The sequence below is a fragment of the Phodopus roborovskii genome, unplaced genomic scaffold (genome assembly GCF_943737965.1).
Source record: "Phodopus roborovskii unplaced genomic scaffold, PHOROB, whole genome shotgun sequence".
NCBI classification, from domain to species: Eukaryota; Metazoa; Chordata; class Mammalia; order Rodentia; family Cricetidae; genus Phodopus; species Phodopus roborovskii.
The window spans coordinates 32,972,153-32,989,925 of record NW_026126409.1 but is presented as its reverse complement, the minus strand read 5'-3'; the positions used below and the strand labels follow the sequence as shown (position 1 = coordinate 32,989,925).

The 17,773-nt window shown below is 37.5% G+C and overlaps 1 protein-coding gene across 2 annotated transcripts in view; it reads left to right on the top strand.

Annotated features, from left to right (window-relative positions):
• The first annotated feature begins 7,403 nt into the window (after nucleotides 1–7,403).
• Nucleotides 7,404–17,773, top strand: part of Msr1 (macrophage scavenger receptor 1) — a 66,058-nt gene continuing 55,688 nt past the window's right edge. For both annotated transcript variants that reach the window (XM_051182289.1, XM_051182290.1), the window contains exons 1-2: nucleotides 7,404–7,627; nucleotides 16,286–16,391. In XM_051182289.1, coding sequence (XP_051038246.1) covers nucleotides 7,451–7,627; nucleotides 16,286–16,391 — 283 coding nt within the window. In that variant the 5' untranslated portion in view covers nucleotides 7,404–7,450. The remainder of the gene's footprint in view (nucleotides 7,628–16,285; nucleotides 16,392–17,773) is intronic.

Below are 17,773 nucleotides of genomic sequence, written 5' to 3'. Positions count from 1 at the left end.
CATGCACCCTAACCACCCTCCCCTCCCATCCACCCACCCCAATTCCATATGTAGGGGAATGCCATCCAGTTGGGGTCATGTAGATCTGACAGGTCATATGAAGTAGGGACTAGGGCTTCTCTCCTGTCTCTAGGTTAAGGCAGTTATCCCTCCATGGGGGATGTGTTCACAAGGACCTTTTGTGCACCAGGGATACATCCTGGCTCTACAAGACATTGACCTTCATTTACCTCTAGACCTTTGAAGTACAAACTTCTATTTTTAAGTCGCCTGGGCTTTTAGTTTGTCATTACACTAAGCAAACTAGCAAAACTCTTTATTGGTCTTCTGCTGCTGCTGTGTCATGTCTACACAAACAAAGGATTTAAAAAAAAACAAGAATTGTCTCTCCTATAAATTTAAGTTAGACATTAAAAACGGGTCTCCATGAGATAAAATCAAGTTGCTGATTTGATTGCATTGGTTTCTGGATGCTTGAGAGAGAAGTAAAATCTGTGTTCATCCTCACCCTTCTCCATTTAGGTACCACTCATTATTTTTAACAAGTGGCCTTCATTCTCCATCATCGACGCCAACGACTTCATGTCTCTGGCTACTCATTCAGAACGTATTTCTTCTGACTTTCCTACTTATTCTTAGCTTTCAGTTTTTACTTATAACTGTGATCACTTAGGTAATTCAGAATAATCTTCTTGTCATATTACATGAATTTAATGTAAATGTAATTCCACATACAAATATGATTTACCCCTTAGAAATGGGGCACTTCTTTTTTGAGAATTAGGATGTGATCAAACATGTTTGTTTTCTGACTCCCATAACTACTCTTGCCAGTTTTCTCTGACTTTCCTCAAATTCTCCATCCCTTGAGATATAGTAGAGCATGAACTTGGATAGCTCTAGAACTAAAGTGTTTTGGATCCTAAAACCAATAGCAAGTACCAAAGACTGTGTAAATATAAGAGATATTATAGTCAAGTAATTCTTTAAAACACTATTAGCATTCTAAGACTATACTTTTCTGTTTCATTTGTGGACACTTTATGTGGGAGTTCATATGGAGATTAACTCCTCTTCCTTCTGGAAATCACTGCTTAACTTCCCCTTGACACAGTACAGTCAGCAGCTGGAGGTCAGGCAGCCACTTGACTCTGACTAATGTGTCAGCCTTCTGGGAAAAGCAGAAGGCTGGGGCAAGTTGGGGAGTGCATCTTAAGTAACAAAGGATTAAGTTCTGTTTTCACTGAGAACATGAAGCAACATCCTTCCTGACTATGACTCTTGAATGAAATGGCTCTCAAGTCCTTCAGAAAGTACTTAAAAAAAGAACAACAAAAACCAAAACTCATCTAATCTTTAATGTGTGTTTTCTAAATTCCATAGTAACTGAAACTGTGAGAATAAACTATGATCCCACTACTTATCATATAAGATATAAATATAATATTTTTATAATATTTAACCTTTCTTTAATTGATTTTATCCCATTTAGTCAGTTAACAATTAGGTACTTGCCAAAGTTTCCTAGACTGTTTTACAAATACATAAAAGGCACTGATAGGAGATTCAATGTTTTAAGTCCTTTGTAGTGAATACTGTAGGAAAAGACCAAAGAAAGAAATTCCAAGGCCTAACGTCAAGTATGAGCTAGAGAAAATAACAGAATCTGGATGGCATACCTTAACTTTCTATGGAGAAAGTCGGGGAATTGCAGTGGTTTCCTAGGAGCAAAGCCTTAGTCCCAGGCAAAGGTTTGATATTCTTAGTTTAGGATTTAGGTGTCAAGCAAGACTTTCTGTGATTCTCATCACATTTCTCCACATGGTTCCTCTTTAAAATTTGCCAGTGAATCATTCTAAGAGATGTGTTGACATGAAAAGTTAACCATTATTGTCCAGTTCTAGGCAAGTCAAAGCACAAAATGACTATACCTGAAAACAATGAGCAATAACTTCTGGAGAAATTAAGGTGGGAAAAGATTCATAGACTGTGCCATTGTGTATGCTTATGGAGGGTCTAAGTGACCCAGGTAATTCTGTGGGGAAAACTTGAAAGAATATGCATTCTGATAACATGCTCTGCCATTGACCCGGTAATCCTAAAGAATATATGAACTTGCTGTTAAATTTCAAAATGAAGACAAATAACATAGAAGGCATGAAATGTATGGAAATAAGTAGTATTCAATCCGCCACAATCCATTTGCTCAAGGTATAGATCACCTATTCTCTCCTCTCTCTGTTTCTTTTTTTCTCTGTCTGTCGTCTGTCTGTCTGTCTGTCTGTTTCTCTCTCTCTCTCTTTGTGTGTGTGTGTGTGTGTGTGTGTGTACATGCATGCACGCACATGTATGCATGCCCATGCGCACACTAGTATGCCTGGGTAAGTGTGTTCACATGTGTGCACACAGGTAGGCATGTATCTGTATTTAAATTAGATGTCTGCATCAGTATATTCCTTAATCATTCTCCACTTTTTTGTTGATGCTGCTCTGTTTGGAACATAGGTAATCTTACCAATTTATCCCAGTTGGCTAGACTGACTGGACAGTGAGCACCAGGGATTCATCTGTCTCTGCCTTTTTAGCATGTGAATTGCAGGCTCTCACTGCTTTGTAGTTAGTGCTGGGAATCAAACCTTGATCCTTAGATCCTTTACAAAGTGAGATATCTCTACAGATCCTGATTCTCTTTGTGAAATCCCTAGGTTGACATCCCAAGATTTCAGATTCTGGGCAAGCACTTGGTGCTGCTTGCTTAGATTTTACTTAATGCACACTTTTCACAACTCTCAAAGTTCCTTAGGATTCTGAAGCCATACTTGCCTAAATTCAGTATGATGAATATTCATATGTCTAAAATAGCACCCTCAAATGGAGTCATAGTCACTTTCTTACATTTATGATTCTTTTTAGTAAGATAAAATAATAAAGAAAGGGGAAACTGTGGATGTTGGTTGCTGTAGATAGCTGACTTTGCAAGAAAATCAGTCACTATCATTTTGTAGATGCTTATTTTGTACTTCCATAAATTTTGAAGAGTTGTGTTACCTGTGATGTTTAGGATACACTTGCATGATATTACTTTATTGAGGTGTTGGGTTGTGCTTAATGTTTCCTGTAGATAAAGCCCTTTAAATCTAAAACTTCTTCTAGTGTGCCCTCATTTTTTTTTTCTTCTCTTTTGGTTTTGACTTTTCCTATATACTTCCTTAAAATAATACCTTAAATACAAATACCAAGTAATATTATATGGGCTTGTTAAGTTACATTTAGAGATGCATATGCATATAAAAACACACATGTACATTCATTAAAAAATAAAGGACAATAGATCATGAATTTGAAGGAGGGGACTGATATATGGAAGGGCTTGGCAGGAGGAAAGGGCAAGTGCTGTCATTAAACTACAATCTCAAAAATAAATAGCAAAAATGATCTAGTAGCTATTTGTTCTGCAATTGTCTGGTTCTCTTGCAGCTTTGGTAAGTCATGGGGTAGAAGAAATATTCTATAATTTATGATTATATTCTTTGTGTGACCATTTGTCTTTGGAGAATAGCTTCACATGCCCTCCATAGCTTGAATATTTTTCCTCTATTAAGCTCAGCTAGTCATGTAGTGGTACATTCATCCATATGGATAATATAAGGCCCTGTTGAGGTTTCCTCAGTGAAGGGTGGGTCTTGGTTTCATAGAATTTCTGGAGGATATGATAAATCATTTACCCTCTCCATTGTCAGAGATTTTAGGTGGTATTTCATGCTTCTGCAGTCTGAAAAACACAACAGAATTTTTAAAAATTTTTTTAGTGTATGGCTATCTTGCCTGCATGCTTGTCTGTATAACTATTGTAATCCTGGTCCTGCAGAGGCCAGAAGAGGATGTTGGATCCACTGAAACTGGAGTTTCATAAGGTTGAATGCTGCCATATAGTTACTGAGAACTACACCTGGCACCTTTGAAAGATTAGCCCATGCTTTTAACCTTTGAACCATCTGTTCTGAGAACCCCTGATGCATATAGTCATGGGATTTTCTAAATGTAAAACCAGGAATGTTCAGGGGCTCCAAAGAGCCACATGCTCTATTATCTCATTTTGCTTATCTTTGCTTTCTAGTACTTTTAAAAATTAATATTTAAGTTCCTTGTTACAGTACAAATGCTTGGTCCACCAGCCTCAACAGGCTAGGATTAATCAGAGAACCAAGTGAGCCAATCTTGTATTGTGATATTGTTATTTATGTGACAAAATAGCTGCCCCAAAGCAAGGAAGGTTTCATTTACTCTGTGACTTCAGAAGAGATGAAGACAACCATAAGGATAAAAGCATGGCAATGGGAGCATAAAGCATCTGATAACATTGAGTTCTTAGGATCTAAGAAAGGAAGAATTGCTAGTGGCTAGCACACATCCTTCTTTTGAGTCAGTCCAGATGTTCCACCCAGTTCATCAAATGATGGCTTCTCCACAGTCAGGTTGCCTCTTCCCTTCCCAGTGAAGTCTCTCTGGAAACACTCTCACAGACATTCTCAGAGGAATTTTGTAAGCTGAAAGTAAAGATTACTTTCACATCACCCTAACAATCTGCCAACTGCAGAAGCAAGCAATATAGTAGTTTAAATCAGAGAAGAGATGTGCCATATACCATTTTTCCACACAATGCTTCTGATGAAGAATTCACACACCCCTTTATGGTACATACGATGACCCAAGATTAAGAAGTAATATATCTTGACACAGTCTAAAATCAGTATATTTGGCTACCACTTCTGATAACTCATAACTCAAGGATATTGAAACTTTACTTAAGTATATCTTCAAGCCATACTTCCTCTTCCTAAACATTTAAGTTTTGAGGAGATGGGTGGGATGACATTCCACAGTACTCATGTGAGATCCAAAAGGTAGTTTGAAGGAGTCCTTTCTCTCCTTCCACCATGTGGATCCTGAGAGTCAAACTTAGGTGGTCAAGTGTGAGGGTGAGCCCCCTCATCCTCTGAGCCATCTCCTTGACCCACCACACTTGATCAAGCTTGGCAGAGTGGCTATAATTAAATGAAACAACAGCCACAGCTCTATAGGTATTCTTCATTGCTTCTACAATTTCAGTTAGCCTAAGTTTAGTCTTTCTTCCCTGGTTTACTGTTAAGGAGATTTCGTGCACCATGTTATGGGATATCTAATAGATAACATAATATACTATATACATTATAGAATGTATATATAAGCATAATTATATACAAACAAAATGTGTGGATAGTGCATAATTTTATAAATAGAAGAAATAGGATTTTTTTACATGAATACTAGATTAACCAGAGAATGAGGAAATAAGAGGGGAAGTGGTTAGCATTGTGAAGTACAACTATTTATATAAAACAGTGTTGCAGAGAGACTAGAAATGTAGCTGATCCTAGTTTAGAATTCTCATAAAAATAGACGGAAAGTAGGTATCATAGTCTGTGACTTCTTAAGTGTAACTTTTAGATCTTATAATATTATTGGGTTGGGTTATCTGCATTTAACAAAGTTTTGTTGTTCCTTTTGTTTTGTTTTATTTTGTTTTTTCTGAGACAAGATCTTACTAGATTCCTAGTGGACCTTGAACCCTTCATCCCCTTTCTTAGTTTCCTGAATGCTAGGTTCACAGGCCTGCATCACCATGCCTGGGTAGGATGTGATTCTTACACTCCAGATATCATAGGCCCCATGCCCTACAATCAGATTTATTCAAACATAGTAAAGGAAAATGAGTGAGATCTTATGTCAGTTTGCAGTTTCTCTTTCTTTAAACTTTTATGAGTAACTTCTTCCATGTGGCTATGAAATAGCACAATAGCCTTGTTGCTAGTTCAGCATGGATGGATTTATGATTCTTTTTGTTTAACGCTTCACAGATAAAAATTACATTCTCCTTTTAATTACTTCTTTTACTGTTTTTCTTTTAATTGAAAAAAATGTGATGCTATGGATAGGACCTGGGCTCCTTAGCTAATGCTACACAAGTTTTTTTTTTTACCACTGAGCTGTACCCCTGCCTACTTTTAGCCTCTTAATATTACCTCAGGAATGAGTTCATGATATTGTTTTTATAAACGCTATTACTATTACATTATTACTTATATTTTCTCAAATGCTTTACTCTTGTGTTCTTTCTACCACACATCTGAAAGTTAATTCCTTCCATCATCTGATATTTGGTATCTTTGGGCTTACTGATCTGATTCATCATTTGTCAAGCATGGTTCCTACAATTCTTCCTCTTCCTTTTCCATGGGTTTCCAAACTCCAAGGGGAGGGACTCGATGGAGATCTCCAATTTCAGCTCTCTGTCTACTTAATGTTTGGATTTCTGCATCTGCTCCATTCAGCTGCATGAAGAAGCCTCTAATGATGATGACCCACTGAATCAACTAAGCAGGGCTCACAGGGGCTCACAGAGATTGAAGTGGTAATCAGGGAGTCTGCATGGACCTGGGATAGGTCCTCAGCATATATATTATAGTTGTTGGCTTGGTGTTTTGTTTGACTCCTAATAGTGGGAATGGGGTGTCTGCTCTTAGGACCCTTTTCTTTCTACTGGGTTGACTTGCTCAGCCTTGATATGAGGATTTATGCCTACTCTTGCTGTAACTTTTTATGTGTGTTTGGTTGATATGCCTATGAGACCTTCTCTCTTCTGAAGGGGAAGGGAGAGGCAGTATATCTGGGCAAGAGAGGAGTTGGGAGGGGCACTGGGAGAATTGGGGAGAGGGGAGGCCGCTGCAGGGATGTGATGTATGAGAGAAGAACACATTTTTAAACAAGAAGAAACATGAAGCATGATTACTTCTGTTTGGATCACACACACACACACACTCACACACATATATATATATATTGCAGTGTTGAATTTGTAAATGCATAATTATTGAACTTATAGAATGTGAGTGAATGAATACAACAAAATGTACAAATATCTGCCCATGTGCCAGATGGTAAAGGGTTTTTCTTTCCATTGAGCTGATGCTGCTTCATCTTCCTTCAGTCCAATATGCTTCAAGGTAATAAACAGATACTGCTAACACTATTACAGAGAGAGCTGAAGGGATCAGCAGCATTCTTTGTTTCCATTGTTAGTGCTGTAGCCTTTCCTTATGTTTTGTTTTATGCTTTTGCTTTTCTCTTTCCTAAAAAGACCAGGAGAAAAGAATGACAAGTTGGCAATCAAAACATGGTTTCTTCTCTCAGCACCGTATGACTTTAAGAAGATGTGATGGGGAATAATGGAGTCTAGAGAAGTCATATATAACTTGTACACCAGAAATGACTGGAACGGGGTTGATTTTGTGCCCTGCTCCAAAATTCTCGCTCTTTTATTTTTTAACTTCTCTTTTTCTTCTTGCAATGTCCTGTAAAGAAAGGGGAATGAGTTATCTGACAAATTTAGATTTTGCAAACTTGTGCATTGATGAGACAGCTATTGAAATACATTTCAAAGAAAGATTTTCAACACACAACTGTGTCATTTCCTTTCCTTGTGGGCCAGATGCTGAAATACTATGCGATAAAGATTTTAGGTTTCAATTGTAAAGAGAGGGAAGTGCATAAATCAGTGCGGACTTCTTTACCAACAATGACAAAAGAGGTATAGTTTAATTTATTTTTTCTGAAATTACTTGTGTTTATGGGGTATATCTTCTCTGTGTATGTGTGAGTGTGTGAGGGGGAAAGAGAGACAGAGAGAGAGGAGGAGGAGGAGAGAGATCTGATTAGTTGTTACTAGAGGAACTTATTCTACCATTAATAGTTTGGTTTTGTTGAAGAGGTAAAATAATACTAAAACTCCCTGCCAAGGTTTTCATTAATGAATACATAATATATATGCATGAAACAGGCTACTTTATGGTCAGATTAGCAAATAACTATGTATTTTTTTGTTAAAATATTGGTTTTATTCAAAGTATGTTTAATATATTAGTTTGTTCCTTTCTTTTCACATGACAATTTTGGCTTTAACCTGATTAATCTTTCCTTGCACATGGAGTGAGTTTTGGCTGAGTCTCTTCTGCAGATATTTTTCTTTGAAATACATATGGGGAAGAAATACAAAGAATGAAAATACATTTAATTTTGAAAATCTTAATATAAAGCATATGCCCAAGAAGAACTACTACAACTTGAGCATCCTACAGAGGATAAAATTGCTATAGATAAGGACTATACAAAGAGGAAAGGCTGTTACTTTAAAGCGAGAAATAACTATAAAAAATATCTTCATGGAGATGTTACAATTTAGCGTGATATTGATGGATGAGTAAGACTTACCCGGCATGAAATTGGGCTGGTGTTAGCACTGGCCATGTGGAACTGTGGCAGGATAGTCACGGAGCTGAAATGATGAATGTGTCAGGTAGTAGCTGAGAGTTCACATTGTATTGGTACACTTCTTAATTTCAAACTCTAGCATCTGCACTTCCTGCTATATAACATTTAATAAGTACCTTAACCACTTAGGTTTTAGTGTTTTAAGATGTAAAGTAGAGGAAATCTGACTATACAGCTCACAGAGCTCCCTTGAAGCTAAAATAAGTGAAGCACATATGGTAATACAGTATTGTAAAATAGTGCTGATTCATTTACTGGCAGCTTTCTGTGTGCTAGACAAGCTTAAAATTGTTTTAGTCTTCATAGTATTCCTTTACATCAATAGTATATTAATATTTTAAATATATAAAATTATAATTCAAAGCTGTTAAATTATTTGCTTGCTTTCCTTAAAATCACATAGCTAAAAGAATGGCACATTCACTTTCCATTTAGCATGCTTGCAAATACTCTATTATTTTGTTGTTGTTGTTTTTATTTTTTGAGAATTTTAAGAATGTGTCTTCATTACATTCTTTTCAGTCACTTTTTGGTCTTACATTCAAACACTGACATTTTCTTTATTTCCAAGAAATAATGCCACTCTTGGGCTGGAGAGCTGGCTCAGCTATTAAAGGTTAGACCCACAACCAAAAATATAAAAATGATTGCCACTATCATCAGGTATAATATGGTTCAGTTTCTAACCCCAATCTTTATATACTAATTTCTTCAGCATGGAAGCAATGCTTGTACTAATACAATAATTTAAAAAAAAATGACACAAATGGTCAGCTAGTTATATAAACAGACAAAGTTTTTTTTTATTTTAAAAGAATAAAGGAAAATTGCAATGGAGCAATTTACCCCAACTTTAAGAAGAATTTGAGTGCAAGAAAATCATAACTAATATGTGCAAAACTTTATCTTAGAAGAAATGATACCATCTTTTTAAACAATGGTAGATACCAGGATATTCACAATAGATTTTGCTTTGTCTAGTAGAATATCAAAAAAAAAAAAAAAAAAAAAAAAAAAAAAAAAAAAGTCTGACAGGCCACAGTAGCTATGACATCATTATTTATAACAATAAAATCAACGCGTTCCAGAAAAGGGGGTTTATAGGAAATGGCAATAGAAATAGATACACATATTTAATTAAATGTCATATAGTTCACTATTTTAAATTTGAAAAAAAAAAACAAATGAGAAAAACATGATTTTTGAGGGAAATATGTTATACAAATCAATAAGCACTTTGCAATATACACTGTATAAATTCAGACATATGCACAAAGACTAAAGTATCATATAATGAGCAATGGCATTTCATTGTATTAAAATGACAGATGGTAAAAGATGAATTCTACCCCAGCTTTCATGTCCCTACATTGTTTAACGATAAAATGAAAAAAAAAAAAAAAAAAAAAAAAGTCAAGGCTGTGGTTCATGCTAACCTTGGAATTCTTTCATATGGCTTTCCTGTTGCTACTTTCATAAACTTTTGACCCTTTCTGAAAAGCTGATATGGCAGAGATGTGTTTCGCTTCTCACGAGAACACTCTGTTAATAGATTGTACAAGCTCAAAAGATTTCCCAACTGTTTATCAGTGCACTGATGCATGGTGATGGAAAGACACTTGACACAAGGTTGTTTGGCTCTTAACTTGGAAATTACATTTAAGGTCACACGAGAATGCTGTAAAGCTATTAACAGAGTGGTAACAAGGACTCACTTGTGTGTATATTCTAACATTTAGAAAATTTTCATAGTAAAAATCAGATGACAACTGAAATAATTTGATAAGTGTGATAATAAATTCCTTTGGGGGCCAAGTGGGATATATTGCTGGTATATTTTGTGTCATTTAACTAAGTTCATGAAGGTCAGAATGAAACATTTTACAGTGCAAAGCAGAAATTTTCAATTCTACATTTGTGAAATCTGAACTTACTTTGAAGTATAAGAAGATGCATGAAGCACAATTATCCTAAGGAACATTTTGTTTTTTCGTGTATGTCGGTTTTCTTTCTTTCTTTCTTCCTTCCTTCCTTCCTTCCTTTCTTTCTTTCTTTCTTTCTTTCTTTTTTTTTCCTGTTTTTCTTTTGTTGTTGTTTATCTTTATTATACAGCTCTGGGGATCAAACCCAGATCCTTGCTTCTGATAGACAAGCACTGTGATCATCAGGGGAGTAAATAGGGAGAGACAAAGGACAAGAGCTGGGCCCGGGCACACTCACTGTCAAGGTATAGGGGAAGACACAACAGAACACCTGTAATCACAGCATTTAGGAGTCCAAGGGAGGACAATTACTTTTTAAGGTCAAACTGGTCACCTAGTGACACACTGTCTCAAAACAAAATGAAAAACAAGCAGAAAATAGCCAAAGGTTTGTTTGTTTCTGCAAGTATGCGATCATTCTGCTTACCCACTAATCGAGCTTGTTTTCAAGCTTATGTTTCTAAGTTTTACTTTTTTCTTATAAAGTATTCTCTATATGCCTGTTTCTCACCCCCACATCATACTTTAAAGGGCTAAGATTATAGGGAGTAAATTGAGGGAAATCTCCCAATTCTAATGATAAATCTTTGTTGCTGCTATAGCGCGTGAATATGTTTTTGTCAAGAATATGAATGTTTATTAAGGGCACCCCAGCAGAAATCACTGAAAACAGATGTTGCCCATAGTGATAATATCATTCCAGCTACATTCAGAGTCGTTGTGGTGTTCATAATGCACAGAAAATTGTGGGTGTCAATGAGAATACTGTGTTTGGGAAAATACAAGAATTAGGATTGAGAGTGCTGGAAGTTGCTGTCCCCCCACCCCAGCCACACAGCTACTATCTTCATGAGACCAACTGCACAATTTGTGAGAATCTGTTACCATTGATCCTGTAGACTGTTAACATTTTCTCTCCAAAGAGTGAATGAGAGAGCAGGGACAGTCACTGGACATTTACCAGAGTATCTGGCCACTCTTCCAGCCTTTTGTATGTAGTTACAGCCTAATTGCAAGTGGTTTCAGAGAGGGGGCTAAAGCATAAAGGCTCATAATTAGTATGGAAAGGAGGCTTCACTGATGCAAACATGGGGAAGCCACCATCCATAGACTTTTTCCCTGAAGTCAGCCATGTTTTTATAAATAACCTGTCAGCCATGCTCTTTAAGTAGGTCCAGTACAGTCTTTTCCTAGAATGAACTGTGCTGTCCTGGAATCATGCTTTTGTTTATCACTAGGACCTAAAAGGGGGTATAGACATTGTTCTTATATCCCCTGCAAGAAATGTTAGCAGTTGAGAATATCACTGCAAGAGAGTCAGATTCAGTGATTTAAGTCAATTATCGACGTTTAGAGGGTGAAAACTAGTTTAGATAAACATCCTACCGAACTAACTCCCCAAACCCACATCCTCTTGGCAAAAATCTGGTAACTTGTCTGTAGTGGGATATTCACTTTGTCTCTTTCTGTGGAAGGAGGTCTGAGGAGGAGCTGGGGAATGCTCTCTTGCTGGTGTGGAGAGGAGAGCATCAGGTGGAACTTGCTGATGTTCATCTGTCTAGGTTGTAAGTTATTTCTCCCTGAATAAACATATATTCGGCCTATTTGTTTATCCTGATCCTTATTTAACCACAATACGTGTCCCTGAAAATGCCAGTAGGAAGTGGATAAAGCAAGTGGCCAATTAAGACTGGCAACATCAAAGGAATTCAGACAAGGTCCAGGGCAGAGGCAGTCTGTGTTCCTAAGCCCTAAGAGACAAGCCTGGTTCTGGATCAAAAAGAAAGCAACAGAAAATGTATTTAAAAAGGAAAATGAACTCACAATTTTACCCAAAGCATTTCAGTATGGCTCCATCTTCTTCATGCTAATGTTCTAGCTTGTGGAAAGGCTGAGGCAAAAGCTAGGGAATATGCAACCTGATTTTGATGGAAGGTCAGGCTGTCTAAGTGCAAAGATAAACCTTCAGTGGAGTGCCAAGGGGGATATGAATTTTCAAGTTATGGCAAGATATTTACTATAAGGAGCTGGCTATTAAAAAATAAAAAGATAACTGAAACACTAAGTTCTTGTGGAGCCTGTTACATTAATACAGGATCAAGGATGCTACTGAAACACTCAACCCAAAGTAAAACTTCTACCTGAATCACAAATAAAAATTGTGAAGAATTTCTGTCTGCAGAAGAACTCACCTCTACAGTCCCCTAGTTTAACAAATATCCACTTTGTTTGGCAAACAAAAACATGAGATGAAAAGTCAGATAAAATCTTACACAATTATTCACTCAACAATTATAAACTATATTCAAAGTTCCAGGTTGTCTTAAGCACTGGTGATAAAATGTTGGACAAAAACAGACATGGATCTGCCAGCCCATAGTTTTCAATGTAGACTTTTTTTTTCAGGCACAAAAATCTTTATCTTTGTTCATAAACATTCCTCTATGGAAAAGAGAGTGGAGGACTTACAATGTTTCCTTTGCTTGTCAGTGAAAATGAATTCAGGATATCTCAAAAGACACACTAAAGCCTTCTTTACTGCTTTGGAGAAGGACCAGTAATAGCCATAACAAAAGACTTTGGTAACTGTGCAAACAAGGGCTTTTCCATCACATTCTTTAGTACCTGAGCTGTGGATGTGGTTTCAAAGTGATTATAGAGCTGTTTCATTATGAACTTTCTTTTTTGTTTGTTTACTTGCTCATCGGTTTTGCGTGATGAATGAAATCATTGTCCACATAGATTAAAAGACAGGAACCAGAAGGAGAGCCTGGATCAGAGGGTCCAAATTGCCTTCCTCCAAAATCACTTTCCAAGGTTGTCATTCATTTACTCAATTGTTTAGGGCTTCTATTTGCTTGTCTTGTGAGACAGTCCTACAGTGTGGCACAGGCCTCCCAAGTGCCAGGGTTACAGTACAGGCAAATGGTAAGGTTGTAGGCATGTGCCACCATGGCTTGAAATCAGTCATTTTTATCTTTTTGTGATGGAAATCTTGTTAAGACTGCTGTTTCAGCTTCAGGCTCTACAGCAGCTAAGACTAAAAGTCTGTTTGGTTTGGGCTTTTTCTTCCTTTTTCAATTTTGCCTAACCTGAAAAAAAAAAAAAAAAAAAAAGAAGATTCAGTCAGGTCCTACACTTACCTGCCTTTATTCCCTTGTCCCAGTGACCAAATCCTGTAAAGATCACAATCCTCAGACCGAACAACACAAGATTTTTGGGAATTGATTCTCAGAAATGGTCAATGTCCAAAGATTGTTAGTGTGAGCAGCCAAATAAATAATCTCTTTGGCCTTATTTTTAGAAGTATATTGACAGGGATTTAGTCACATCCTTGCTAGTCAATGAATCTCTCAAAGCAGCTTGTGCCTTTATTAAAGAGTGGTGGTCCCAGCCTATGCTGGAGTTTTGTTTCCTGTTATTGTTATGCGTTTAGTTAAAACTGCAGTGCTAAACACATCCCTCAGCATTGGGGGTGGGGGGAAAGAAAGATTAGAAGATGTTGGATTCTCCCTATTTTAGGCATCCTACCTGAACTGTGACCAAGAAAACAGTTACTCTATCTTTTCAGGGAACGTTCTTAAAATGCAGATCGTTCTACCAAAATCAAATTGCAAAATTGTTTGCAATCTCAAATTATTTTATTTTATTTTATCACGTATTCCATTTTACTTATTTACAAGTATAATTTCAAAAGCCAAGAATGTAGTTTAATAACAGACAGCCTATTGCATGAGAGTTTGAGTGAGGCCTTAATGTTAATGACTAACACCAGGAAAGAAAGAAACACAAAAGTGAGAGAAAGAACCTTGTATTTTAACTAAATACACTTATTTTAATGTAAAAATGTTAAATTTGATTCGATTTATTTACTTTTGTGTGCTAGCTGGTTTTATTACAACCTGACACACAGATTAGTGTTATCTGGAAGGAGGAAACCTCAATTGAGAAAATGCTTCCATAAAATCCTGAGGTGACAGGTTTAGTTTACTCCCTGTGGGAGGCCTTACCCTCTCTGAGGAGAGGTTGGGGGCGGGGGGGGGGGGTGGCGGCAAGGAGGTGGCAGCAGGGGAGGAGTGGGAGGAGAGAAGGGAGGGGAACTGTGATTGGTATATAAAATGAATAAAATATTTAAAATAAAATAAAAATAGAGAAAGAGATCTGGCTGTAAGGTATTTTCTTGATTAGTGATTGATGGGGGAGGACCCATTCGTTGTGGTGGTGCCATCCTTGGGCTGGTGGTCTTAGGTTCCCTAAGAATGCAGGCTAAGCAAGCTGGAGAGAGCAAATCCATAAACAGCACCCCTCTGCACCAGCTCCTGTCTCTAGAATCCTGCCCTATTTGAGCTCCTGTCTTGGCTTCCTTTGGTGATGAATACCAATGTGGGTGTGTATGCCAAATAAACCCTTTCCTCCTCAATTTGCTTTTTTGGTCATGGTGTTTAATTGCAGCAATAGGAACCCTAAATAAGTAATTTTGTATACCTGGAAGTAAGTATGGAACTTGGTACATGCTTGGTAAGTGTTTCACCACTGAGCTAATCATGCTCATATTTAAATTTATAAATTTAAAAGTGTGTGTGTGTGTGTGTGTGTGTGTGTGTATGTATGTGTGTGTGTGTTTGTGTGTTTGTGTGTGTGTGTGAGTGTGTGTGTGTGTGTGTAGTATGTGGTATTTTAATGTGGCATATATCTCCTTCTGGTGAAAACTTTCAAGGTTCCTTTTGCTGTTTTTAAAAATACAGTGCAATACTGTCATATGTAGTCACCAGACTCTTTGCTTCTCTCAACTATGACTTAGTACCTTCTGATCTACAATTGCAAATTATTGACCCTCCCCTCTCAAATATCAGGAAGTTTTGTATGGTGGCCTGTTTAGTTCCTTCTCAAGACATTTATACCTGTCACTAGAGATAAAGGCATACATTGCTCAGTAGACTATTGATTGAATTTGAATGACACAAGGACAGATTTATGTTGCATAATGCAAAAGTATAAAGAAATTGTGAAGAGTTGGGGAGAGAGAGAAAAGAGGAAGAAGAGGAGGAAAGGAAGGAGAGAGGGCCAGTTGGAAGGGAAAGAAAAAAAAGTTACCTTTTCCTGTGCATTTAAGTCTAATGACTTTATCTTTCTAAACAGACAAACCGATACTTTGGCAAGGAAGCTTAATAAATTCAGTGCAGAAACTCACAGGAAATATTTGTCCCAAGCATATATAACTATTTGTTCTAAGGGAAATCATTTATTTTCTGTTCAGCTAGTTATTTTCCACTGCTTGGATTATTTTGTAGTTAGAAAAGTACGGCTACTCCTCCTCACATGCAAAGACCACGTGCCTGTAAACACGGATGTCTTTCTACAAAGAACAACACAGTGATGATTCCTCAAATGCCTGAACTCTTAAATCTGTTTTTCATGAATTTGTAACATATGACTGAGTGCATGTGAGTGTGTGTTTGAAAAAAGTGCACATGTGTGTACCTATATGTGGAGATCAAAGATTGATGCTGGATATTGTCTTGTTTCTTTGCACCATATATTTTGAGATGGAATCTCTCTCACTCTGGCTGAGACTCACCAGTGGGTTGCACTGACTGACTGTCATAGTGCTGGATGGAGATCCTCCTCTCTCCACATCTGAGCACTAGGACTATATCTCCTCTGGCATTGCAGTGGGATTATAGGCATCCAAATTCAGGTACTCATGCTTGATTAGCAGGGACCTTATTGGCAATAACCCAGTCCCATAAATATGACTTTTTTATACTTCAATGAAAAGTTATGAGAAAGGTTAATATAGTGCTTTATATAGTATGTGTATTTCATTATACATTTTGCTTGCTAAAATTGAATCTAAATTATAATTTAGTTCGCAACAGCATGAAACTGTCCTCAGCAATTTCATATGGGATTCCTATATTCTGTATGTTTGATAGTCTACAGAGCAACAGAGACTCTGCCCTGATGAACCAGAGGACACGGACAACTACTCAGAATCTGTGAAATTTGATGCTCGCTCAATGACTGCATTGCTTCCTCCCAGTAAGTGGAAAGTGGCAGAGTGACACAGGTGGTAGGTTGGGTGGCTTAAATGTATGAACTAGTTGTTTCATCACAGTTCTCTGCCCTAGAAGTCTTAAATTAAGGTGTCCAAATGGACACAAGTCATATAAAGGTCACATCTCTTCCCAGCTTCTAGTAGTGCTTGGCAATTCTTTGGTTTTTTTTTTTTTGTTTGTTTGTTTGTTTGTTTTTGTTTTTTGTTTTTTATTTTATTTTTTATTATCTTTAAAAATTTTTATTCAATATTTTTCTTATTTTATATATTGATCCCAGTTCTCTCTCCCTCACATCTCCCATGCCCCCCCAAAGATACCCCCATCACATCTCCCATCTATTCCCCAGGGAGGGTGAGGACTTCCATGAGGGATCATCAAAGTCTGTCAAATCATTTGGGGTAGAGCCTAGGCCCTCCTCTATGTCTCTAGGCTAAGGGAATATCCCTCCATGGGGAATGGGTTGCTGAAGTCCATCCCTGCACTAGGGATACATCCTTGTTCCATTGTCAGAGGTACCATATACTACCCAGGCCTCCTAACTGAGACCCACATTCAGGGGGTCTGGGTTGGTCTTATGCTGTTTTCCAGCTATCAGTCTGAGGTTCGTGAGCTCCCTCTTGTTCAGGTCAGCTGTTTCTGTGGGTTTGCCCAGCCTGGTCTTGACTCCTTTGCTCATCACTTCTCCTTCTTTGCAAATGGATTCTAGGATTTCATGTCAGTGTTTAGTTGTGGGTGTCTGCTTCTGTTTCCATCAGCTACTGAATGAAGGCTCCATGCTCTAGGATGACATATGAGGCAGTCGTCAATCTCATTTTCAGGGAAGGGTATTTAAGGTAGCCTCTCCACTATTGCTTAGCTTGTTAGTTGGGGGTCATCCTTGTAGGTCTCTGGACATTTCCCTACTGTGAGATATCTCTTTAAACCTATAATGGCTCCCTCTATTATGGTATCTCTTTTCTTGTACTATTGTATTCTTCCCCCTGACTTAATTTTTCTACTCCCTCATTTTTTCCTCTCCCCTCCTTTCTCCTAACATCTTCTCTCCCTCCCCCTGCCTGCTCCCAATTTCCTCAGGCGACATTGCCCCTTCCCCCTTCTCCTGGGGACAATGTATGTTTCTCTTGGGGTCCTTCTTGTTTCCTAGCTTTTCTGGTTGTATGCATTATAGGTGGTGATACTGTCCTCTATGTCTAAAATCCACACATGAGTGAGTACATACCATGTTTGTCTTTTTGTGATTGGGTTACCTCACTCAGGATGGTTTTTTCTAGTTCCATCCATTTCCTTGTGAATTTCAAGATTCCATTGTGTTTTTCCACTCAGTAGTACTCCATTATACAAATGTACCACATTTTATCCATCCAT